At 56.0% G+C, this 23,901-nt stretch overlaps 6 protein-coding genes across 6 annotated transcripts; 3 read left to right on the top strand and 3 right to left on the bottom strand.

Annotated features, from left to right (window-relative positions):
* Window positions 1-50: 50 nt before the first annotated feature.
* On the top strand, window positions 51-742 carry PG998_013067 (uncharacterized protein; the record flags this gene model as incomplete). The annotated part of the gene is made up of 2 exons (XM_066879883.1): window positions 51-267; window positions 336-742. The coding sequence occupies 2 exons, from the start codon at window positions 51-53 to the stop codon at window positions 740-742; spliced, it is 624 nt and encodes a 207-aa protein (XP_066724022.1).
* Window positions 743-1,115: 373 nt separating this feature from the next.
* PG998_013066 (uncharacterized protein) lies at window positions 1,116-2,678 on the bottom strand (the record flags this gene model as incomplete). Its single annotated transcript, XM_066879882.1, has 3 exons — window positions 1,116-1,399; window positions 1,885-2,067; window positions 2,132-2,678. 3 exons carry the CDS (start codon window positions 2,676-2,678, stop codon window positions 1,116-1,118), a joined length of 1,014 nt encoding a protein of 337 aa, XP_066724021.1.
* A 3,049-nt stretch (window positions 2,679-5,727) lies between these two features.
* Window positions 5,728-7,240, bottom strand: PG998_013065 (uncharacterized protein; the record flags this gene model as incomplete). The annotated part of the gene is made up of 4 exons (XM_066879881.1): window positions 5,728-5,982; window positions 6,035-6,365; window positions 6,449-6,890; window positions 7,003-7,240. The coding sequence occupies 4 exons, from the start codon at window positions 7,238-7,240 to the stop codon at window positions 5,728-5,730; spliced, it is 1,266 nt and encodes a 421-aa protein (XP_066724020.1).
* A 6,346-nt stretch (window positions 7,241-13,586) lies between these two features.
* Window positions 13,587-15,037, bottom strand: PG998_013064 (GPI mannosyltransferase 2-like protein; the record flags this gene model as incomplete). The annotated part of the gene is given in 4 exon segments (XM_066879880.1): window positions 13,587-13,908; window positions 14,073-14,319; window positions 14,330-14,677; window positions 14,740-15,037. 4 exon segments carry the CDS (start codon window positions 15,035-15,037, stop codon window positions 13,587-13,589), a joined length of 1,215 nt encoding a protein of 404 aa, XP_066724019.1.
* Window positions 15,038-18,730: 3,693 nt separating this feature from the next.
* On the top strand, window positions 18,731-19,890 carry PG998_013063 (uncharacterized protein; the record flags this gene model as incomplete). Its single annotated transcript, XM_066879879.1, has 2 exons — window positions 18,731-19,009; window positions 19,066-19,890. The coding sequence occupies 2 exons, from the start codon at window positions 18,731-18,733 to the stop codon at window positions 19,888-19,890; spliced, it is 1,104 nt and encodes a 367-aa protein (XP_066724018.1).
* Window positions 19,891-21,281: 1,391 nt separating this feature from the next.
* PG998_013062 (uncharacterized protein) lies at window positions 21,282-23,179 on the top strand (the record flags this gene model as incomplete). The annotated part of the gene is made up of 6 exons (XM_066879878.1): window positions 21,282-21,485; window positions 21,586-21,600; window positions 21,675-21,842; window positions 22,028-22,261; window positions 22,332-22,703; window positions 22,838-23,179. Coding segments are annotated over 6 exons (1,335 nt in total), but the record flags the coding sequence as incomplete, so codon positions are not given.
* Window positions 23,180-23,901: the final 722 nt, after the last annotated feature.

Here is a 23,901-nt window from a genome sequence, read left to right as displayed (position 1 = left end):
TTTGCTGCTGCCGCTGCTGCTGCTGCATGATCTCTTCTTCACCTCGCAAGATGCGCCTGCGGCATCTCGTCCTGGCCGGAGTAATGGCGACGAGCGGCACCCTAGGTTTGGACATGTCGAGCTGTGTGAGAAGCTGCTACGCCGCCACCGTCTACTTCCTCGGCTGCAACCCGGACGACGTCGCCTGCGTCTGCAAGCAGCAGCCCAACCTGATGTACTACGCCGAGCCCTGCTTGGCCCAAGAATGCCGCGACGACAATCTGCTATGTAAGTCGTGGTTTCTATTTCGTCTCGCTTTTCTTCACCACTAAGCGACTAACACATGTGATTGCCAGTGGCTCTCAAATCCATGAAGGACCTGTGCAGCAGCAGCAGCGGCGGCGGCGGCGGAGCCAGCCCAACCAAAACGCCGCCGCCGCCCGCGACGCAGAGCCCGGCGGGCAGCTTCTCGTACAAGGTCGGCGGCAGCCCGCCCCAGCCGACCACCATCGCCGGCGCCACCGTCGTCGCCAGCGGCGGGGCCGCGACCCGGACCCTCGAGCCCATCACCATCGCGGCCCAGCAGTCGCCCATCCCCATCACGCCGCCGGGCGCCGGAGCCGGCGCCGGAGCCGGCGCCGGCAGCAGTGTGGAGAGCAGCCGCCCGGGCAAAGGGGGCGCCGGCGGCTCCACCGCCGGGACGACGACGCAGGGGAGCGGCGGCGGCGCCGTCGCTTGGCGGCGGGGGAGATGGGGGTTGTGATGCTGGTGTGTGGCGGGTTGGGGGCCGTTTTGGTGTGGTAGTATGCATGTATGTATGGAGGTTGCAATGTGATACCCTTTTGCTTTACTTTACGCTTCTTTCAGTTGTATGATGCCTTGTATTGGCTATCTATCTGATGTTCGTTCCATTGCCTATTTCATTGTGTATTCCATGATCTGCCATTGCATAATCAACTCCCAGTTCATCATCCCCCATATTGGATCCGGCGGAATAGCTGTTCACTCCTAGCGGAATAGCTGTTCTCTCCCAACGGAGTAGCTAGTCTCGCCCAACGGAATAGCTGCTCGTTCCAGTAGCAGGATAGAAAGCCAGGTGATTCAATCCGATGCGCTCCGATCAGCTAAGTGGTGGTTTAGTCCATTCGACCCAGGACGTCGGCCTGTAGGATCTGGATCATGGCACGACCACAATCGGCGTCGATCTCCTGACAGTCACGTGCGCGAGTAGGCGGCAAGTAAATGCCGGTCTGCTCATCCCGGTTGAGCCGGTTTTGGAGGCTCTTCATACGCGTGTCCGGGCATACGTTCTTCGACAGCCACTCGATCTCAAAGGGCTCTGACATTCGGTGAAAGCCGGTGAACGAGCGGTACCAGTGCGGCTTGGGGAGGTCGTGCGAGGGGGTCCATTCATGCGGGCCTGTTTGTTCAAATGGTTAGCGTTGTGTGCTTTGTGGTTGTTTTATATGCGAGGGTGAGGGCGAGGGTGAGGGCGAGGACAAGGGTGAGGATAAGGGCAAGGATAAGGGCAAGGGTAATGACCACTGCGAGGGCGAGTGCGACCGTAACCGCGACGACCGTAACCGCGACGACCATAACCGCGACGACGACGACGACGACAAGCACGACGACGGCGAGTGCGGCCGTGATAGCGAGCGCGACGGGGAAGGCAAGCGCGATAGTTAGGGGGAAGACGAGGGTGGAGGTAAGTATAGTGTCGACCGCGACGATGATCGCGACGCCGACAATAACCACGACGACGATCACGACGGTGGGGGAGAAGGCAAGTGCAATAAGGAGTACGACACCGACGACGACCGCAACACCGACCGCGACAATGAGGACGACGCCATTGGATAATGAATGTGAATGTGTGAATGCAGATGTGAAAACACGTGACACAACTTACATAACCCTGGAAGGCACCAGACTTGTTGGCCGAGAAGAACAAGACGACGTTCTTGCAGTTCTCAAAAGCGCTGGCCAAGACAGCGCCCTTCTCGACAGACGAGGTGGCCCAAATGCAGTCCTCGTGGGACATCCAGATGTTTCCGACGTCGTTGCTCTTCACGACGAAGAAGCGCGTGTCTGTTTGGGGACAAGGAAAAGTCAGTTATGTTAAGGGTTGAATAGTGACGAGAGTGAAGCATACCGTCGCGGCCGCCGAGGTCAATGTCCGTGATCGGGTAGGCCTGGGGCTCCTGCTGGTATGCGTATTCCTGGTGGTAGCCATGGCCGCCGCCGAAGCCAGGAGCCATGTTGTTGTTGATGCCATGGCTGCCGCCGCCGACGACACCGCCGCCGTCGCGGCGAGCAGGCGAGCGGCTGCGGTACGAGCGGCCGCGCTCGCGGGAGCTGCCGACGTTGTGGTGGCCTGCGCCGCGCTGCTCGTGTCCCTGTCCGGCGACGACGCGGGAGGCTCCCGAGTGGGCGCTGGCGGCGGCGGGTTGGTAGGGCGTGGCCATCGGGTTCATTCCCATGTGCGAAGACTCGGCGTCGTGGTGGTGGCTCTGGCTCAGTTCGTCGAAGGTGCCTCGCATGAGGTCGCGGCGCTTCATCTCGTACTCGTAGTGGATGTCGCGGTACTGCTCGAGCTTCTTCTCACGGTCGCGGACGTTGTGCCAGCCGGTTAGGTGGAGCCAGTCTTCGAGGTCGCGGTCGCGCTCTCCATCACCAGACGGGTTGTTGTAGGAGGTCATCTTGGAGGGTTAGAGTGAAAAGGATGAGGTTTCAGTGAGGTGGAAGAGGTTGCTGTGAGGTAGAACAGGTTGCTGTGAGATAGAAGGAGCGCCAGTGAAGTAGAAGAAGTGGCGGCTTGCGGTTCGTCCGATTCTTGAGAAAGGGTCGGTTTGGGAGGAAGATCAGAGATCGAAGTTTGAAGCTGTGGAAGACGTGGTGAATTCAAGAGATGGTAATGAATGAGGTTCACTCGTGGATATCTTGGGTGGAAATCACCAGTTCCAGGAGGACAATCGTAGTAGGCAGAGCGCCAGAGTGCTTGCTGGTATAGTGTCAACTGAAGAATGACAAGTTCTTGATTTGCCAAAGGTGTGGAAGACGTGGTAGGATCAAGAGTTGGAAGTAAACAAGAACAGTCCGCGCGTCAAGATCTTGGGGAAGTGATCAAGTGCAAGAGGACAATCGTTGTTGGCAGAACACCAGAGTTCTTACTGGTGTAGTGGTAGCTGAAGAATGGCAAGCTGCTGGTTCACCGGAGTTGGCAGCACTTATAAGTCCTTAGGCGATTAGACGTCAATAGAAATGCCGGCAGCGTCCCCTAAACGTCCCAGGGTGCCTATTGAAGAGCCCGATAATGCCGTACGGCAGGTGCGGATTGTAGAACTCAGTTGACTAGACGCTCGTCACCCTCCCTGGCCATATGAAGTCACCAGTCTTCAGGCGATTGTGCAACCATTCACATACCGCCGACGCGCCGGGCGCACGCCGGGACGCCCGCCGAAGGGCCCAGTAATGCCGTACGGCAGGTACGGATTGTAACCAGGCATTGAATGGGAACTCGTCGCCCTCCCTAACCCTCTGGACCAGGGAAGGCTTCAGACGATTGTCCGTCCGTCAGCGCGCCGTGAGTGCGCCGTGCCGCCCGTCGTAGCGCTGGATAATGCCTTGAGGCAGGTACGGATGGAGGCCGGTGTGTTAAGAACTCGTCGCCTTCCCTAAGCTGGGGAAGGGACGTGGCACCAGACGATTGTGTACAGTCGACGCGTCGCGGGCATGCCGCGGCGCGGCGCCCATTCAAAGGTTTGAGAATGCCTCACGGCAGGTACGCACTGTAGATGGATGCCCCGAGAACTCGTCGCCCTCCCTGAACCACCAACCATATCGTCCTTACTCAAACCATGGTGTTTAGAGACTGGCTCGGACAGCAGCGATGTCGCATGTTTTGAACTGATAGTTCCGTTGTCTTTGTGAATAGTACGCAAGCAAGTTGAATGGAGTCGCTCGCTGGGAGCCTTTCATGAGACTCCCAATATAGGCCAGGTTCGGCCAGTGATATTCAGCCGCACAGCGGACGCAATAGCTTGCCTTTTGCCGAGAGCGATCTCGATATAAGTCTTCTCGACCGATTCCGAGCTTGCAGAACCGAGAAGAGTCGGTGTTGCGGTATGTATAAGTGTTTCCAGACAGTCAGATACGTAGTGTTATACAGCGGTGACTTGCATGGCGGGTCACAAGGATGGGCACCGCCAAAGAATTCATTTGGACAGTCAATCCTATGAAAAGTCAAGTCAAGGGAGGCAGGTGTGGCTCAGTGAACGTCAAGAGCACAAGTAGGCCTCACCATAGTGAGGTGTCTTTATGTTGGGAGATGCCCTTGTCACATCACTGTCAGAAGTTGCCATTGGTGGAGTGGCAATTTGACTCTCATTGGGGCAGATTGTCGAGGCCAAGAATCAGTACCAAGTGTTCAAAACGCTTGGAGACAAGTAATTTGGTCTTCACCAGGGCAGGGCTTTCCAGTAAGAAGCCCCTCAATAAGTTATGTTCCAAGTTGGCAGTCACGCAGTTGGCTGGAAAGCCAGCTGAGCTCTGCGCTCCCTTTGGGATTTATATTGTATTGTAATGTGGGTGAAAGACCAGAAAAGTCCAATCAGGTGGCAGTCTTGGCAGGTAGAAGCGTTTCTGCCATGTCGGATTAATTGTTCTTATCAATATTTGTATATGCGTGGGTTCGCAGGCAGCACGTAACTTGACCATATCTGGAATTGCAGTCCACTGAGTACGTTCTTCATCAATTGTAGCTTGAGCTTCGCTCTACTCCGAATTGAGATGGGTGGGAGCATGCAATCTTTTAGTATCAATGTCCGAGATCATTCTTCTTGAGTTCAGGGCAGAAGATAATGGTGGCAGCATTGGCCCAGAGCACGGATTATGGGTATGTAGTGTGTTGAGAGTATGAAGGGAGCTGTGGCTGATGGCTTGCGGCTTGCTCTCCCTAGTGGGCATTGGGAGACCAGAAGGCAGTGTAATCAATCCTGTGTTCTCTGTGTTCGATGTGCGCCTTTTTCTTCTCCCCAGTGAAGCAGGGGGCGAGGGGCTTTGGGTTAGAGTAAAAGTTGAGCAAAAGCTGACCAGCTCGAGAAGATGAATGAGCAAGCGTCACCGGGCCAAGGTTGCTGCAATTTGCGAGAGCGCGAAGAATGCAGCAGACACCAGAACATTCAATTCCAGCATCTTGTCAAGTCTGGAAGTGTGGTGATGGGCAGGAGTGTGATTGTCACTGTGAAGGAGCAAACTAATAGGAACAAAGACAGCTTCAATCAATGAACGTAAACGATGGGCAAGCAGGATGCGGTGCAATTGAATTCAATCAACTGATGCTTCAAAATTAAGGTGATTTCGTGCCCGACTATTGAAAACATGGATTCAATTCAATCGAAGGTCATTGCAAATCCGTGCGTACTTGAAATTGAATTTAGAGGAGTGGAAAAAGGCAGTCGGCAGAGCAGCAGATTGACTACCATAAATAAGCGGCCGACATCACGAAAGGCAATAGCAAGGAAGCAAAGATAGATGTCTTTGGGTAAGTAAATGAATAATGAAGCTAAAGCCTCGCATCTCCCCCTCGCTACATGGCCAGTAGTGAGGGAGGGGGAGACGGAGGGCGGAGGGTATATTTAAAAAGCAGTAGGCTGTGAATCAAAGTAACAAAGAGGAAAGGATACAGGGCTGTCCACGCAGGCCCCCTCGGCGTTCTTCCAGACTCGTCATTATCGTCATCTCGGATCGTCATATCCCGTGCTGAACCGACGGCTCGTACTCCCGCGACACCACCGTCGTCGTCATGATGCCGTTGGCCCTCTGCGACCCGCTCCGTTTCGCCGCCGCGGCCGGCCTCCGCAGGTCCGACGGGTTTCCGTCGGCGTCCTCCCGATCGTCGCCGCAGAACACGTTGACGCTGTAGGCGGGGGCGGCGGCGGCGGCGCGGCCGGGGTTGTCGAAGTTGTGGTGGTTGTTCCCGCCCAAGGCGAGCTCGATGTCGTCCTTGCTGTTGCTGTGGTGTTGCTGGTTCAGCTCGTCGAGGCTTTCGGACGACAGCGACGACTTCTTGGGGTTGTTGTGGTGGTGGTGGTGGTGGGCCGCCGCCGCGCTCTTTGCGGCGCGCCGCCGCCATGCTCCCCAGGCCCGACGCGTAGTAGTTGTTGCTGCTGTAGTCGTGGTAGCCACGCCGCCCCGCGCTCGAGCCGAAGACGCGTGGCAGGGCCGCCGCGATCAGCGGCCGCAGCGTCGGCAGGCTCGACGTCAGCACCCCGATGCACAGCTCGATGAAGGACCAGAGCGCCGCGTCCGTGTTGTCCCAGTTAGGGTCCTTGGTCAGCGAGGCCATCTTCAACGTCCGGATGCGGAGGCAGGAGATGATGCAGGTGCTGTATGGGCGGTGCGTGTAAGCAAAGGAGTCACGGTGAAAGATAAGAGAAGGTAGAGAGAGAGAAAGAGGGACGTGACTTACAAGAGACCTAGTCCGAAAACGACCACGAGCAGCATCTTCTGCTTGGTCGGCAGCTGCAGCGACTTGATGACGGGCAGCGGGATGACGAAGATGGCGAAGTCGGTGATGATGTTGACGCCGGCCATGACGTACCACACGGCCAGCTGGTCGACGCAGGACCCCGGCAGCGCCGGCTCCCAGAACTTGTCGACCGGGTAGCACACCAGGGGCAGCAGCACCGAGAGGCACACGGTCCAGGCCAGCATGAAGGACAGGAGCCCGGCCGACATCCACTGCGTGGCCTTCTGCGTAAAGATGCGCCGGTATTGGAGGAGGATCGAGACCTTGATCAGGCACACGCCGACGTTGTACAGGATGATGGAGACGTAGAACGACTTCATGTAGGGGATGAAGTCCTCCAGCGGTTGGACCCAAGTGTGCGTGCCGAGGCCGAACTTGCCCTCTACAGGAGAATGTCGGTTAGCGGGGATTGCTCATCGGAGGGTATAACAGTGTGTGTGTGTGTGTGTGTGTGTGTGTGTGTGGGAAACCCCGATGGTGGTGTGTTGACTTACCAAGGCCAATGGCGACGGCGGACCCGATGGTGAGCACCAGAGCACCGAGGATAACGGCATCGTCTATGCCGAAGCTGTTGAGTATTTTGGTGCGGGTGTAGATGCGCAGGGCGACGACGATGGTGGAAACGGCGCTGAAGACGGTGAGAATAGATGTGATCTCGGTGGTGCGTCCCTGGCCGTCGAGCGAGTGGTCGATGTCCCCGGGCGCTATCGTGGCGCGGTTCATGGAGTCCATCCTGTGTTGTGTGTTGTCGTTCTTCTTCTTGCTTTCTTTCTTTTTCCTCCCGGCTGTTTGGTTTCCCTACGTCTATCAACGTGCGCGGCGGTAGGTCAAATACGACTCCTTTTCTGGTTTCTCCCTCCTCGCGTGTCCTACCGAATATTGTGCCGGGATGCTATATACTTATGGTTCCCTGATGCCCAGCTTCTTACCCACATTATATGGTATAGGTACGCAAGGCACCTCCCCCCATCTTCTGTACAACGGCGGCGTACGGGAAACACACATGAAGCACCGAGTAGTCTTGATAGGTACAGTACATGGCAGTATAGACTTGTGCAGGGAACACACACGATGATCCATCTGGACCCAACAAGCATGGTGCATGGCGCATGGTGCCTGCCTCATCAGGGGGAATCCATACCGAAGCCCACATTAGCGCAGGTGGTTGAATATCCAGCAGGCGAGCAGTTAGCAGAAGAGCAAAGAAAGTGAGGTGCCATTGACCGGAGGGAGGGTCGGCGATCCATCCGCGATTGGGCATGGTGCAGCCCTGGCGATTTGCATGTTTGGGCCCCCTGCCCGGCTGGCTGCCGGAAGTGACGTACTAAAACGGTAGCCAGTTCGAGATTTGTGCAGGTTTCGATACAAGCAGACGACAAGCCCTGCTGGGCTGCTCTTCCTTCATTCCGCTGGGGCTTCTTTCTTCCAGCTAGCCAGTACATACTTCTTCCTCCCTCGTGGCGACCCCGCAATCGGGCTTGGGTGATCGATCATCACCCTCTCGCCATGCTGCCGTTCGCGAAACGTTGATCATACGGGCAAACCAGTGGTCAGAGCATCGGCATCCGTCAGTGACCTGATCCTCGCTCCCGATTCTCATATCGCCCTTACACTGTGCTGCTATTGTAAATTCCAGGTTACACTTGCTTAGGTGCCCTCGCGTGCGCATGTCAATATGTGCCTGTGCTGTCATTGGCTGGCATCGTTGGCTAAGCCCAAAGAGCGAATAGAGATCGGTGGAGTTCCCCAATGTCGACATTCAATATTCAGTCGTGTGAAGGGCTCTACTATCTTGGACTAGTGGAAAGACGGCGGAAGAATACCCATCTCCGCGAGGAGATGGGAGTTATGCATGCACATGGTAGCGGGAGACCCCGGGGGTTTCAAGCCATAGCTGCTGGCTCCCACGGCACCTTTTTGGCCGTGTTCGCAGAAGAGAGATCTAACTTCGTCATCCACATCCCACAGACCTGCGGACGCTATGAACTGGGCTTCATACCAGAAACGACAGCACACCCGAGCGATTCAGGCAACATCCTTTCATCGGATCGCTCGCCATGGCTATCGGCCGAGTCTTGCAGTCGGACATTTTCCCGCCGTTAGACCAGAGTAGCCTGAAACCCCGTGGTTCGCAAGGAAGAATCAAGTAGTGGCTGTACAGCTTCACGGAACGGCAGAGGTAGCACGTTGACGGCAGAGAAAAGGGCTCTTGCGCGAACCCGGGGTGTTGGTTTGTTCGCTCCAATGTTGGGGAGGGAGCATGCATCGCCACAAGCTCCATGCGCGCGTCGTCTCGTCACGGGAAAAAATCAAGACGAAACAGACATCGGGGTTGCATTGCAGGGCACTGCGCGTTCGCTGTGCATATCTTGGCTCCAATGGCCTGTGTTAATTTCTTCCCGGGGATGAGGAGAATGCCACTCCGACGGACCATCGTATGTATGTCTCTTCTCTCTCCTTCCATAACAATAATGAGCCTGCCCGCGATGAGAATTGCAATCCTAATAACCTTTGCAACCCTGGTGAATCTTCCTTCAGCCCCGGTGGAGATGGATGGATTCGCTACTAGCGAGTGGTCGATGCAGTCCCGGTTCAGGGTCCCCTACCAGACTATTTCAGACTATTGGCAAGGCCCAGCTAGAGGCAGCAAAGCAGTCACGTCTGTCACTGCCCAATACGATTCAGGAATCGCGGCTGTAACACGTTCCACTTCGTCCAGTCTATCGTATGCAGAAAGAGCCTCACACTGCCACTGTCCCTGTTCGCTGTCACCTTTTTCTTTTTGCTGCTGCCAAAGTCGTTGGTTTCGCGCGGGAAAAAGAAAAGGAACAGACCAGCAAGTTTGTTGCCCTGCCTTGCATTGCATCTCATTCCGTGAGTTCCCCGCCAGTATTCACAATCGACGTTTAAGGTATCTTAGTCTCCGAATCTAGTGTCGGCCTCCGAGGCAGGGGGCGCGCACAGATGGTGCTGTAACCGCGATGTAACCCCCGCCCGCTCTCCCAGATCTGCTGCGAAGTGAATCCGATCAGGAAACATGAATCGTGCTGCCGTGTGTGTCCCCTTTAGGCAGGCAGCCTTACAACCCAACGGCCGACGTTACTTGGCCGCGCTGGTAACGCTTCTTTCTGTCGGGAATGTGTACCCATTCTGGCGAACACCTTGAGAACATTCTGCGCATCGCCGGTCATGGCTAGATCTAGCCCCTCACCCCTCATTGCTTGGAGCTGCCGGGCGGCCAGGCTCGCTGGCCCTTACGTGCAACTAGCAACTACGGCATGTAGTGTTGCTTTGCCAATTGAACCGAGCCGGCCAGCAGGCTGCAAACTCGGCCACCGTTAATGGAACACCAGCCAATACACACTAGGAGCCGTTGGGTCGTCGCCGAGAGTCGCAACGAACACGCGGCAGCCTACAAACTAGTTGTAACAACGGATAAAACTGCCGGGCAGAAACGGGCTGGAAGGATCCCGCCCTGTACCGTCAGCGAGGGACTACAGAACAAGGCACATCCCAGATCAATAAATATAATTGACTACAGTAGCAGGCAGAGAGACTCTTGAACACTGCCTGCCTCCAGGTGCGGAATTAGAGTGGCTCGATGGCCCATGCCACTATTCAGAGCCCATTCCGCACTCCATTACATATGAATGTCCTGAACCTGGTATCTGGGACTGGGGCTCCGTCTCGTGAAGCTGGCTGCTCGCGGGTGGACCAACACGTCCCAGTAGGCAGGGCGATCTCGCGATAACCCATTTCGATGCGTTGTCGGGAGACTATTGATTTGATTTGCAGCACAGGTGGGTTCCTGCGAAGACGCTTCGCCTGCAACAAGACATGGCTAAGCCGATCGTCATCATGTCGTACAGCACATGACGTCCCCGACACCTGGCACCTGGGATTCTTTATTTCAACTACAGTCAGTCTCGAAGAGAAAAACCTTAGCAGAACAAGTGACCACGTTCGAGAATGGCAGGGACATGGTCCTTTGGGATCGCATAGACCGTGGTTGCAATTCCGCGCTTCGTATGCATATCATGTACGTATCTCGACCGGTCTAACGGCGCGCTCTTCTGCACATCGCGTGAAGATCAGACGATACTCGCTCGGTATTGGCGCCGACCCTCTTAATGCGCGCCGTTCACCCGGTAATCAAAACCCAAGACCGACCTCGGATCAGGTGTTGTCGGGCGCTGCCTTTGCATTGGATATCTCAGAGGACTTGGGCAGTTTCTACCCTGCAAATTCCCGTGAAACTCCGTTGTACATGAGCAGAATCACCGGGTGCCCTTGGCATAGGCTATTCGGCATAACAAGCATTTGTACAAGATTGGCCATCCCATCGGCTCGGTTCTTGGCGGGATGCTAGTCCCTCCCATGGCTCCAGTCCAGGGACCTGAGCTTCACAGTCGCTATTCGAAGGAATAAAACAAATGCTTGTTTTCAGCTCCGGCGTGCTCGGGATCTACTACAGGGAGCGAATTCGCATGATTGAAGTCGGACGAGCTCCTTTTAACGTGAGACAAATCCAATCTTAACTCGCCTTTTCTAAACGGCTTGACATCCTTCGCGGCCTGCAATTGCCAATGGGCCCCCCGGTCGCGTGGGAAATACCGCTTGCGGCTGCCTTCGGTGGTGAGCCCGTGCCATCAGGGTGGAAACAGAGAAGGGAGGGACGGGTGCATTCGACTCTGGGTGTTTTGATTCGAGATATTCTTCGCCTGGTAGCGCCACTGAGTTGATTTACCGGAAGTGCCAGCTGTTGCCCCCAGGAGTAGGATCTGAGAGAGACAGGTAGGACTGTTTTTTTTCTTTCCTCGCCAATGTGGCGTTGTTGCATCTGCCTCGGCTACTTGGACTCTATGATGCTAGACCAGGGGTTTCGACGCCTAGCGAAGCAGGTCGGAAAACATCTCGGCTTCCATTCCCGAACTCCCGTATCAGGGGAAAGTGTAAGAAAAGAAACAAGGAGACTCGGGGGAAAGCGTAAGCATAGAAACAGGGAGGCACCCACGAGGTGCAGCATCTTCTTGGTCTTCCAAAATTGCATCCCTGAGAAAGGACATATGCGTTTCGTTTTTCGCATTTTGCCAAGGTGTCTATCATACGCAGTGTTTTCCTGGAATGGCCATGGTTACTCGCTAACCCTTTCACGGGTATACATCTTCATCCTGATGTTGCAGGAGTCCGCCGCCCGAGGTCTTGGGTCAAGCAGCATCGGTCGATCGTTCTAGACACTCGGCTATTCCTTATGCTTCTGTCCCTTGTCAACTCTCTACCATACACTTATGTATAAGTCTGCTGATAAACAGTTTAAGATTAAAGCTTCGGTATTGTTATTACGAGAAAGATAGCAATGCAAGGAGGGAGACAGACATCCGCATACATTTGTAGTTGATTTCTTTACATCTTGTATACGATCAAGGGTCTACAAATGTAGAATGAAGATACAGGCAAGTAGTAGAGGCAGCCTTGTTAACACAGATCGAAGATGCCAAGTTTGGAAGATACCGAGAGGATAGTGAGGCCTTTTTGCACAATGAAAGAGAACTAACTACATAAATGGCCACTTATATTCTTACATCTAGATCCAGGCTGAAGACGTTCAACCCAAAAAAAAACATAGCTGTCTGCCGCAATAATCAAATATTTTACTACTGCCCATGTTAGCACTGAGCACTGCTCTTCTCCTCGAGGACTGAGCTCGGGACAGCAATACCAGGACCTTGCTCGCTAGCGATTGATAACTTCTGCTAAATCTACGTTCCCATCAGCTTTCCGGCTACGCTGTTCGAGTCGCGCCTCTTAGAGACGACGCAGCGACTCCTCCTATAAACTGTATCGCAGGCTCCCGAATCATGTAGACGAAATTGAAGATGATGGAAGGTGCCCTGAACCCAGGACGGGTCGTAATATAATGCAACAAGCTCTGTATATCAAGCCATACATGTTCAAGGATCCACGCGATGGGTATAGCGATACCCTACATATATGCTTCTAGTATGTCTGAATAAGTTTCCCCAGCGGACCATGGTATAAGCCCCTCGGAACATTATGATAGAGTAGGTCCAGGAGCCCTGCCACTTCATCATTGGAAAACATCGCCGGTGACAGGAAATGGTGGATAAATGTGACGTTTGCCAGATCGATCAATCCGGACACTTGGATAGGTTCATGAGTCGCGTTCATAGCCTAGGTGTCAGTTTTAGGAACTTCGAGGCTGAGGCGGCCGACCTTGCGAAGGAAATCTGCCCCTGAAGGAGGTACACACTCGGGGCCACCCCGGATTGTAAGGCTGCTACAATGTGTTCAGTCCTGGGAGAATGATTGGGCAGGTCAGAACCAAACCACTTTCCTTCTACCTTGACCTAGGGGAGGGATTCGTGTCTCGAAAAACGACACCCAATACTGCGAGTCGAAGAGCGCGGTGCTCATCGTCGCTCCAGCGATATCATGTGTTCGTGCAAAGCAGACGCCCAGGAGCCCGAGACATCGACGGCACTACAGGGACAAAGGACTTTCCGCCAGGCAAGCGATGTGAACGGAGTACATCCGCACTGTAAGTCGTGTGGCAGTGGTAGCCAAGTTATCGGCATGCTCGGTTTGGGCCCGGGAGCAAATGTCAAACGCGCGATGTGAAAGAAGGGACATTCGCGACCTAGGGAGAAGTGATACTGTTGGGCTACGGCGAGGATGGCGGGGAGGACAGGTCGGTTGTTGATCTGCGTGGTTATCCTTACGGTGTATGACGAAATCGTAGGAGTTAGGTAGCCGGCCAAGAAGCGCACGCACATATCGGTTAGAGAAACGAGGGGAAGATGTATATACAGACTTGCGTCGATTGTAGGGATGGGTGGGGAGAATTGTCACAAATCTACCATGCAAGAATACCAAGAATCATGCCATAGGAACCCGAGCCTTTAATGACTTTCGCCAGCTTGTATGAGTGATGCTTCCGGAAAACGACTTGGTTTGTGGCGAGGTTATGGCACTGAATAAATGGACAACTAACGGATTTCAACGAGGCAGAGGTTTGCATAGACAAGTACTTGGATTGATGGCTATATATGTGCCGCCCTCATGCTGGGGGCAAGAAGGAGGCGAAGAGAGCTCCCTGGATGGAAGCGTACATGACCATGAAGACGACGACGCCGCCGCCGAACTTGACAGTTGCGCTGTGTCCGAGCTGGCCGGCAAGCCACCAATACCAGAGGGGATACCCGGAGGCGATTCTCGTGATGATCTGGATGTGGTAGGTCGTGATAGCCAGGGTCGTGAGGATCACTTGCGACACGGCCATGGCGCCGATGAACAGTGACGCATCCGACGGCAGCTGATAGACGCCCGACCCCCTCGCAGACGCCACTTCGTGCCGAGGGAAAAGGGTGTCCAGGCCGGACCTCATCATCAGATAGAGCACGGGGGGCCGACAGGAGGAAAAGCGGGATGTTACCTGGGGTCCAATACCGAAAAAGACCAACATTCCTAAAAGAACAAGCATGTGAGCATGGGGCATGGGGCATGCAGCATGGCGCCAGAGGGGCGCGACGGGATTCGGACTTACCAGTATTTTTCCTGGACAAAGGAGTAGATGCTAGGCAGAGTTTTCAGGCACCATGGTCTTAGTGCGGCTCCGGAAGGCTCGGCGCAGAATGTCTGGTAAGCCAGGGTCTGTGGGACCAAGGACCCCATGGCGACGGACAAACCGCCAACCCCGAGCGCAGCCAGGCGCCGGAGACGGGCGAAAGTCAGCGACGAAGTGGCCAAGCGGTGCAACTCGGCGAGGGCGAATACAGCAAAAGGACACGCCGCTCAGCAAACCGTTACTGCGGAACAGGGTGGCCAGGCCAAACAAGATGCCCGAGCCCACGATGGCCGCGTCTTGCCGGATGCACCGGGACGGGCCAAGGCAGCCATGCGCCAAGAGCAAGTAGCCGAGAAACGAGAGCAGGGCAAACGTGCTCTCCTGGTAGGGGGCCGACAGGAAAAGGCCGGCCGGGGACACGATGTGCAGCAGAGCCGCCACGAAGGAGATCTTGGGGTCTTTCCCGATTGCCAGCCCTAGGCGATGCAGCGCAAGTACCGACAGCAGGTGGGAGGCGTGGGCAATGCATACGCCAACGAGGGATTCCCATTGGCTGCCGGACTCGATGCCGAGATAAGCGAGAGCTGAAAAATCGAGATGTCAGCTGTCTGTCCTCGGACCGAGGCGAGACGACGATGTCACGTACCTCGGACGACGGAGGCGATGAGCGTGGGCATGCCGGCGCCAAAGGCCCATTCCTGCTCGAAGAGGTAGCCGCGGCGGGCGTTTTGGACGAAGTAGATGGCGTCCCAGCGCGCCAGCTTGGTGCCCAGGTCGAGGGCTGACTCGTCGAAGCCGCGGGCGCGCCGGTCCAGGAGGGTGGTGGAGGTGTCGTAGGGCGGGCCGCCGAGGCTGCTGCCGACGACCAGGAGCAGCAGGACAGACTTCCAGAGCACGAAGGCGCCGACCAAGGTCTGGCGGTGGCCGGACGAGGAGATGAGCATGGCGCCAGTCAGGTCGTCGAGTCGCGGTGTAAGTCTGCCCGTCTTGCCGTTGGTGCTTGTTTATGTTGGGAGTTGCAGTCCGCCCGCCAGCAGCAACAGCCTTGTACCAATTCGGCTCACAGGCCTGCCAGTGCAGGTGCGGGGCTGCGGGGGCCCTAAAGCTGCACCCTTACCCACTAAAGAGAAAAAACGCAGAGCAAGTGTCCGTCCTGTGCTGAACAGAAACGTGGAAGCCTCCCCACTCTCTGGCTTACTTGACACGCTTGACACGCTTGACACGCTTGACACATGGGCCTGGACCCGCGCAAAAGCTACATTACATTCAGCATTGCACAGCATGGAGGATTACCAGAATTGGGTCTGGATGCGGATGGATGTTGTATTAGCCTTCTGCGTGATGAAACCCGGCCTGCAAGCCGCGCTATTTCTGGACTTGCAGGTTTATACACTGACAGTGCTACACATATACAGAAGGCCGGGCGGGAGCAGACGGATTTCGGGCTTTTCAGGTGTTGCCAAGCCGTGTGCCCCTTGAAGTGGGGGGGTTTGGTTCGGTTCCTTCAGGACTGAAATGGCTAGCAGCCGTGATAGAGCGCAGGGTCATACGATCTTCTAGAAGACTATTGTTGTTCGCGTGCCCGCTACTCCCATTCCCTTTCGGCCATGTCGAACGACGGGATACTACTAACTAGACCGTCGACATAGCTACTAGCAGCTGACCTAGCCAGCGCTCGCCGACCAGAACGGCCTTTACGAAGCATCCGAATAACAGTCCGTCTATCCGAACTGTCCGACGTTGGCCATCGACGAGTGAGTGTGATAGAATAATGCTGGAAAGTAGAAACAATTGATAGATGTTGCCTTCGTTTCCGGGTCCAAGCCAAGGTTCAACTCGGAAAGCTGAACTGAAATCGGGTTTCGTTCGTCTTCTTTCCGCCTTCCCGTTTGTGTCATTAAAACCATATCCCGCAACTCAGACTCGAGCAAAACGGCTTTGCGACGAACGTGTCAAACCATCCAAAAGTTCAGCCGAGAGTGAACGACGTCACACGCACGCCAATGAATTAAGTACGACTACGAATGGACAACGGCTACTGACTTGCCGACCCTCAGAACGAAAGCAGATTGCGACGAGAGGAAGCGAAATAGCCCATGGCATGGTGATGGTGACGGACCGGCATCAGCAATCTCGGGCAGTTCGTGCATGGCATTTGGCATGCCGATCTGTGTGTGTGTGGAAACAAAAGCGATTCGCTGTACTTGGATGTAGCGCATCCTTTCGTCGCTGTTGTCACTCACCACCCCACACTACCAGGTGGTTAGTAGACATCTTGCCCTGTTGTTTTTGCTCTATTATGAGCCCACGAACCAACGACCCTGAAGCCACTCCTCTCACCGTCGCGCACAAATCGTACAGATCGTCCACCATCTAAGCTTACTGCCGGCCACCGCTGCGGGCGAGAGTCATTCGCACCGTGGGCCAGAAACATATTCGGAACTTTATATCGCCAAATACGACGCCCGCTTGTCCCCTCGAAGCAATAAGGTTGAGGGGGAAAACATCTGAGCTGCGGCCAATAGGATCTGGGCCTCTCTTCCCATCATCGTCCCATCCGGCTTAGATAACCCATACATACCATCATCATATCAAACAAGCCGCAGACGCGGACGGACCCTGGACAAGCCATAGTAAGTCTGTCTGTCTGTCTGTCTGCTTCTCAACTACTGTGTTTTGTTGCGCTGCGCATAACCTCACCGCTCCCGTCGATTGGCACGCAAGATCCAGAGTTCATCTCTGCGTGTCGAGTGTATGTATATATGGGCGGTGTTTCCTGTTTAGCTTGCTTTGCTTCCCTACATGCCCAGGCTGCCATTTAAAAACTGCCCGCTTACATGGCATAGCTCAGGCAACAAGCAATTCGAACCCCCAATCTCCATCTCGCTTACCACCACCGCCACAGACGAAACTCATCAGGCTGGGGTTTTCTCTTTCTTTTAATTGATGCCTTGTTGCTTCTCGTAACCTCAATTGGAACCACGACGTCGACACGCGCAGCCTGCCATCTTCGTCATTGGCCGGCAACTGTGCATCGCATCACTCATCTATTACTACCTCTCCCTCGCTCGTGCTTTTCCGCATGAGCATTGAGAGACGAAAAGAAAGACAAGCATCCCAGCAGGAGAACAGCGGGGGTCCCAAATCTCCACCGACATTCCGCCCTACGGCTTTTGGTGAAGGTGCCCCTCTGCCCCTAATTTCAGCTGGTTCCTGGATATACCCCCCTACCCCCCTACCCCCCCGTCAGCAGCACGGGCTGACATCAGCTCCCACCGAATAACTCAGCCTCAAATGTCACAAAACCATCCCGCCTGCTCGAGTGCCGCTCTCCTTTCCTGACGGCCGTTTTTTTGCTTCTTCGTCCAGGCGGGTCGCCATTTTCTGCAAGAAACCATCTGCCGTCCTCCGTCCTCGAGCTGTCGTGAAACTGGCTTTCCGACTTACATTCATTCAACCTAGCGTCGCCTTTTTGCATGTGAGCCGGCATCACCATCGCCAAAGTCAAAAAGCCTGCGCTCTACGAGGGGTGCATTGGTGACTGGACTAATCTGGAGTGGCCGTCTTCGCCTCGTCCCAAAACCCTATTTTGCAATTGCTGTACTGAGTAGCTTCGAGCTTTCCCATGTCAGCAAGCCATAAGGCTAGCATCAGCATCAGCATCGTGCCTTGCCCGGGGAAGTCGCAATCGGTGGGAGCAGACAGCTACTAGCACGCTTTCCCCGTATGCTTGCTTGTTTGTCAACATGTTTCTCCACTCGGGTGCCAGTCTTCACGGGCATGAGTATTCCAACAAAACATCACAACCCGCTGGCCAAGCCGGCGCCCGTCGCAATCACCTGCTTCGCTCGACATTTACCTCACCCGTGAACCGATCATCTACTAGATCGTACAATTCAGACTCCCCATTCCCCCGCCGCCACCTAGACCTGTCTCTTCGGTTTCCGCTGCTGCCGGACCTCCCTCTCCCTCCATTTTGCGAGTCCACGGAAGGCCAATTGCTCGGCGGACACCCACCACTCCCGAGCCCGTCGTCAGGTTCCAGGAGCCTGCAGCTAATCCGCCCCCGCCAGTGCATCGAGCGTCAACCGTCTCGTATACGGCGGATTCTCCATTCCCACCACCACTCCCTCCCAGACCTATCTCTTCAGCTGCTACCCATACCACGGCCAGCAGCTCCCCTTCTCTAACGCACAACAAGGGAAGGCCACTGCTTTCCAGGAGAGTGGCCAGCACCCCCGAGCCCGCAGTCCAATCCGGTGAACCAGTCGCGGAGCATGAGCTTCGTGCTGGTAGCAGGGACGAGATGATGAGCGGAGATGAGGGGTCCGTCTACATCTCGGATAGCGAAACGAGCCGGGCCGGCTCCTCCCTTCGCCGCTCCAACAGGATGTCATTGAGAAGCAGCACTTCTTACCTCCTTGCGCAGCCTGCCCCCAAACGAAATCAGCGGCTGTTGCACATCCGCCCCCAGTTATTACTTCAAACACAACAGATATCCGCCGACAGGCGAACGAAACCTACCATTGATGTGTACCCGTCATCTGCTATAGCGCATTCGGCGCTCGTGAAACCCCTGTTTAAACGGTTTCCCAGATTAGCGAGAATCAAAAGGGGAGTTGAGCGTGGGTGATATCATGCTGGTCAAAAGCGAAGACTTTAATGCTCCGTCAAGCGAAGCCCTGGACGAAGATGACGAGGACAGCATTAACAAACGGGATCTGGTGGCCATCTTGAGCCCGGTAGGTCGGGACATGGCCGAGATTGTCCTCTCTGACGGCACGGTTTGGACGGCCAAGCCACGCATCCAAGGGACCGCAGTTTCGTACGACTTCACGACCGAAGACGAACAAGGCAAGCTCAGGGTTGCGCGCTGGGCCTGCCGCAAGGACACGGGCAAACCTGCTGCCGTTACCGTACCGGCATCGCCGACCGCGACAGTCGGCTCTACGGACCACAAATTTACCTTTAGCATGATAGATCCTTCGTGCCGACGACACCCAATCATGGCAACGTTGAAGCCCAGCTGTCTCGAGGTCCAGGACACATTCACCACCGTCTCTCAGTCAGCGGGGCGGTACCCCCGACTTCGTCGATCCTTGGCTCACCCACATCCACGGGCCCAGCAGACGACAGGCCGCCCCCAGAACGGACAGTCCAGCCTGTGGAAGACTGGCAAAAGACCCTCATTCAAGTCACGGCGCTCTGGGTGGTGCTTCACCATGGCTGGGTCGGCCAGTTCCGACCCATGAACATCGAATCTCTGGCTGCTGCTGGTGCGAATAGCCCGGATAAGGGCTTCCAAACGACTCGCAGCTTCTCGTTTGGCAGCGGCTCGCTGGGCCAGACAAGAGGCAACCCTCTTCACCGCATAACCCGGCGCGCGAATACGTCCAGCAGCACCCAGTGCTGTGAACGGGAATCCAGCACCAGTCTCCTGGGCGCGCTGCCTAGGAGGGCCACGTCCACGGGCGCTGCGTACGTGCAGAAGCGTAACGCGCTGAACCGGCTGTCCGTGGAGTCGCCGTCTAGCGAGGACAGCGAGCAGCGACGCGGCCAGGATCCCTTAGATGAAGGAGACTGGACCGGGAGCGGGAGTCTGACCAGGTCTAAGCGCCCCGCTCTAAACCACGACTTCTCCACCTACCCGTCGCCGTCGGGCGTCGTCTCGCTGGCCCCGGAACCGCTCCCGAGCCACCGGCGCGTCGTGTCAGAGTACTACTGCAGCACGCCCTGGCGGGTGTCGTCGCCGCTGTCGTTGGAGGAGGAGGAGGATGAAAGAAAGGACCCCCTTTGAGCGCGCGAGCTTTACGCAACCGATGGCGGCGGCGGCCGATCCGGGTCCAAACGACAACAACAACAACGGCTCCGAGCTACGGCCCAAGACGCCGCGCAGGCGGAGTATGCTCAACTGGTTCACGAGACTGCGGGGCCAGTAGAGCTCGGCCCGCGCATCGGGCTCGGGCTACTGGGGTCGGCACTTTCGCAGACGTTCTTCTAGAAAGAGAGCTTGAAAGGGAGAAAGAGAAAGGGAGGGAAGAGGGAGAAATGGACTCTGCAGTATTGGCCCGCCCCATACACCAACCTGGTATGCCTCAAACTTTAGGGCAGGGGAAGCAGGGCGGGCATCCTTTTGGATACGCGACTAGCAGCTGTACCCTGTATCATCACGAATGTCGAAATACGACATGAATCGCTGTTGCATAAAAGAATTCGTATGAATTAATTCGAAATATCAAATAAAGATGGCATCCATTCCGTTCAAAGTGATGTTCACGTGCGTATGTTCCATGCATTCGAGAATGTCGATCTTCTGGCCGATGACTCCTCCGGTGTGGCCACCGACCTGGTGACGGGTAAGGAGGTGGTCTGCAGATCTTAGGTTTGGGAGTGTGTGGGTGGGATGTCAGCGCCGTGTAAACCTCGGAAGGAACCGGACCTGGCAGCCAATCAAAGAAGCAGCGAGATATTCTCCGCGCGCCCTGCGAGCGATGGGTGGCTTGTTCGTGTCGTGTCGGGTCTTTGCCATGCTATACGGTAGACGGCTAGTAGTAGGAGGCTAAGCCCGGGGTTCTCCCGTGCGGAGAACGCGATGGGGACTTTCCCGCCTTTACGGGAGAGGGGCCCAAATTGACCGCTAAAGAATAAGTCCAGCTCTGGCTGGGGCGAAGGCCGGGGTAGCATAGCACTACTACCAATTGACGCATACGTAAACATCCGTGGGAAGGGTGAAGACGGCGTTTGGATAGAGATACTTGGCAATTGCTCATTATTTTTTCTCTAAAGTCACTCACCGTTCGTTCTCAGATTATCAATCAAGTTGGTCGGGACTGACACGTAGTAGTTGGTTGGGCTCCTATATAAATATTAGCATCCAGGACTGATTGCCACCAGCGAGTTATACAATTCGTGCCTTCCTGCTTGCATCTCCAGTACAGGTACAGACAGCATTGAGAAGGAAAGAAAAAAAGAGCGGCGTGGCTTCGAGTTTTGCTTCGTTTATTGCACTCGCAGGCAGGCCAACCAACCAACCCCGGAACCTGATTGATTCTTTCGCCCCAAAGACGGAACTGAATCGTCGTGTCTCATCTTCGGTCTGATCCCCGGGGGAAAGAAAATGGCGACCTGCACAACCACCACCGCTAGCGGCTCCTCGACCGCCGTCATGGAGATGCGTGACCTGCAAGCGGCGCCGCCGCATACCAAGCTCGAGGCCCAGCTGCCCGACGAGGACTACTCCTCCCCCGCTCCGACCCGGGCGCCCCCTCGCCCCCGCCGCCGGCGAGCGTCGAGAGGCTCCAGCGCTGGAACTACCCCAAGAGCAACGTGCCCAAGATAGGGGCCTGCTTCTGGTCGTTCATCGTGATGGGCGCCAACGACGCGGCGTATGGCGTGAGTTTCTTTCCCGTCTATCAAATCCGGGGGCCTTCCTTGACCGGGTAGCAATGAATGACGACGAAGGGCTGACCTGAACGTTTTCCCGGGTGTGCAGGCTTTGATTCACTATGTAAGTAGTCGAGGTCCCCGTTCTGAACTGGGTCGGTTTAGGTGGTCGTCGGGATGCTCACCGAAAGACGGTAGATCGAACAATACTACCATCTCACGTACACGATCGTCTCGCTCATCTTCCTCTCGCCGTTCGTCGGCTACACGGCCTCGGCGCTGCTGAACAACTACCTCCACGGGGCCGTCGGGCAGCGCGGCGTCGGGGGGATTGCGTCGGGGTGTCACATGTTGGCCTACATCATCGTACGTATTTATTTAGTATCCCCAATTGTCGCTTTGTTCTGCTTTCAAAGGGGGGCGAGGGTGTTGTTGTTGTTCAGTCAGTCAGGGTGTGCGGGAAAAGACAACTATCACAACCAACAGCCAGCGGCAGCAAGCAGCAGCATTCGAAAGAAGTCATGCTGATCCACACACACGCAAACCGATAGATCGCGATCCATCCCCCGTACCCCGTCATGGTCATCGCCTTCATGGTGGCCGGGTTCGGCAACGGCCTCGCCGACGCGGCGTGGAACGCGTGGGTCGGCAACCTCGACCGCGCCAACGAGATGCTGGGCTTCCTGCACGGCTTCTACGGGCTCGGCGCCGTGCTGTCGCCGCTGATCGCGACCAACATGGTGGCCAACGCGAAGCTGCCGTGGTACACGTTCTACTACATCATGGTACGTGCCGCTTTGCCCTACGCTATGTGCTTCTCTTTTTTTTCGCTAAGTCTTTTCGTCTTCTGCTTAGATCGGCCTCGCGGGCCTCGAGATCTTCACCTCGGTCGCCGGCTTCTGGACCTCGACGGCCGCGGCGTACCACGCGTCGATCGCGCGGCAGCACGGAGAGGAGGACGAGGGCCGGCCGCGGGCCAGCCTGCGCGAGGCGCTGGTGACGCGGCCGTCGGCGCGCACGACCTGGCTCTGCGCCCTGTTCCTGCTGGGCTACGTCGGCATCGAGGTCGCCCTCGGCGGCTGGATCGTCGTCTTCATGATCCAGGTCCGCCAGGGCACCGAGTTCGCCAGCGGCATGACCGCCATGGGCTTCTGGCTGGGCATCACGGTCGGCCGGGTGGTGCTGGGGTTCGTCACGCCGCGGCTGGGGGAGAAGTTGGCTATCACTGTGAGTCGTTTGTTTGCTGCTTCTCGCTCGCACATTTCTCCGGTGGTCCGTTGAGGGATTGTTCTTTTCGGCTTGAAACCGATTTCCATGTTTCTTCTTCGGACTGCTACTGACTAACCCTATCTACCTGCTAGATCTACCTGCCCATCGTCATGGGCCTGGAGTTGCTGTTCTGGCTCGTGCCCCAGTTCATCGTGTCGTCCGTCGCAGTGGGCCTGCAGGGCTTCTTCCTGGGGCCCCTGTTCCCCGCCGCCATTGTGGCCATGTCCAAGCTGCTGCCGCGCCACCTGCACGTCGGCGCCATCGGGTTCGCGGCCGCGTTCGGCGGCAGCGGCGCCGCCGTCCTGCCCTTCGCCGTCGGCGCCATCGCCCAGGCCAAGGGCGTCCAGGTGCTCCAGCCCATCATCCTGGCCTTGTTGGGCGTCATCACCTTGCTCTGGCTCGGGCTGCCGAAGATCAACAAGAAGACGGAATGAAGCTAGATCGGACTGGACTGTACTGGACTGGGAGGGAGGTTGGGGTTTGGTAGATTGTCTGGCCTGTCGACTGTTTGTGCTGGGTGTTGGAAGATGGACTGGCATGGACGTGTCAAATAGCACGTGCAGCTGGACGTTGGACTGCGAAGTTAGTCAAGGGTCTTTGATAACTCGAGATCACAATATGATATCATATCAGCTACGGGCTGGTTACAATATTCCTAAAACGATTGCCCTATGCTCGGTAGATAACGAGACAACGAGGAACCTTTTCCCTGGTGAAAATTGGGCCCCGATCACCGAGTGTGACTGAGCAATAAAAAGCGACGTGTTGCTCATGGCGGGGCTACGCGGCCTCGGTTCGGTCGTGGTCGCCGGCCATTTGAACCCTTCGAGTATAAAAGACCGAGTCACCCCAGTGCGCATCTAGGAGAAGAAGTTTCATGCATCCGGCATTGATGATTTACGCAGATCAATGTGTTATTCGCCGGTGGGACTGGCATGTTGCGACGAGGCTGCTATTGGCGTTGCGCAAGCTCCCTAATGCAGACCCTGTGATCCATTCCGGATGCCGGCCATCAGATGATCCCTGGCACCCAGGTCGTCGGCCAACTGCATCTCCCGGGGATGGGCAGATGGCAGATGGGGGACTGGGATGGGGATTACGCGAGCTGTATTAACACGAAGCGTCATGATTTTGGCAGTATGCGGGGTGGAAAACG

This window comes from Apiospora kogelbergensis (genome assembly GCF_038363985.1).
Source record: "Apiospora kogelbergensis strain CBS 113332 chromosome Unknown utg000009l_segment0_segment0, whole genome shotgun sequence".
NCBI lineage: Eukaryota > Fungi > Ascomycota > Sordariomycetes > Amphisphaeriales > Apiosporaceae > Apiospora > Apiospora kogelbergensis.
Note: the sequence above shows the minus strand (reverse complement) of the source record. Positions and strands in the feature narration are given on the sequence as shown.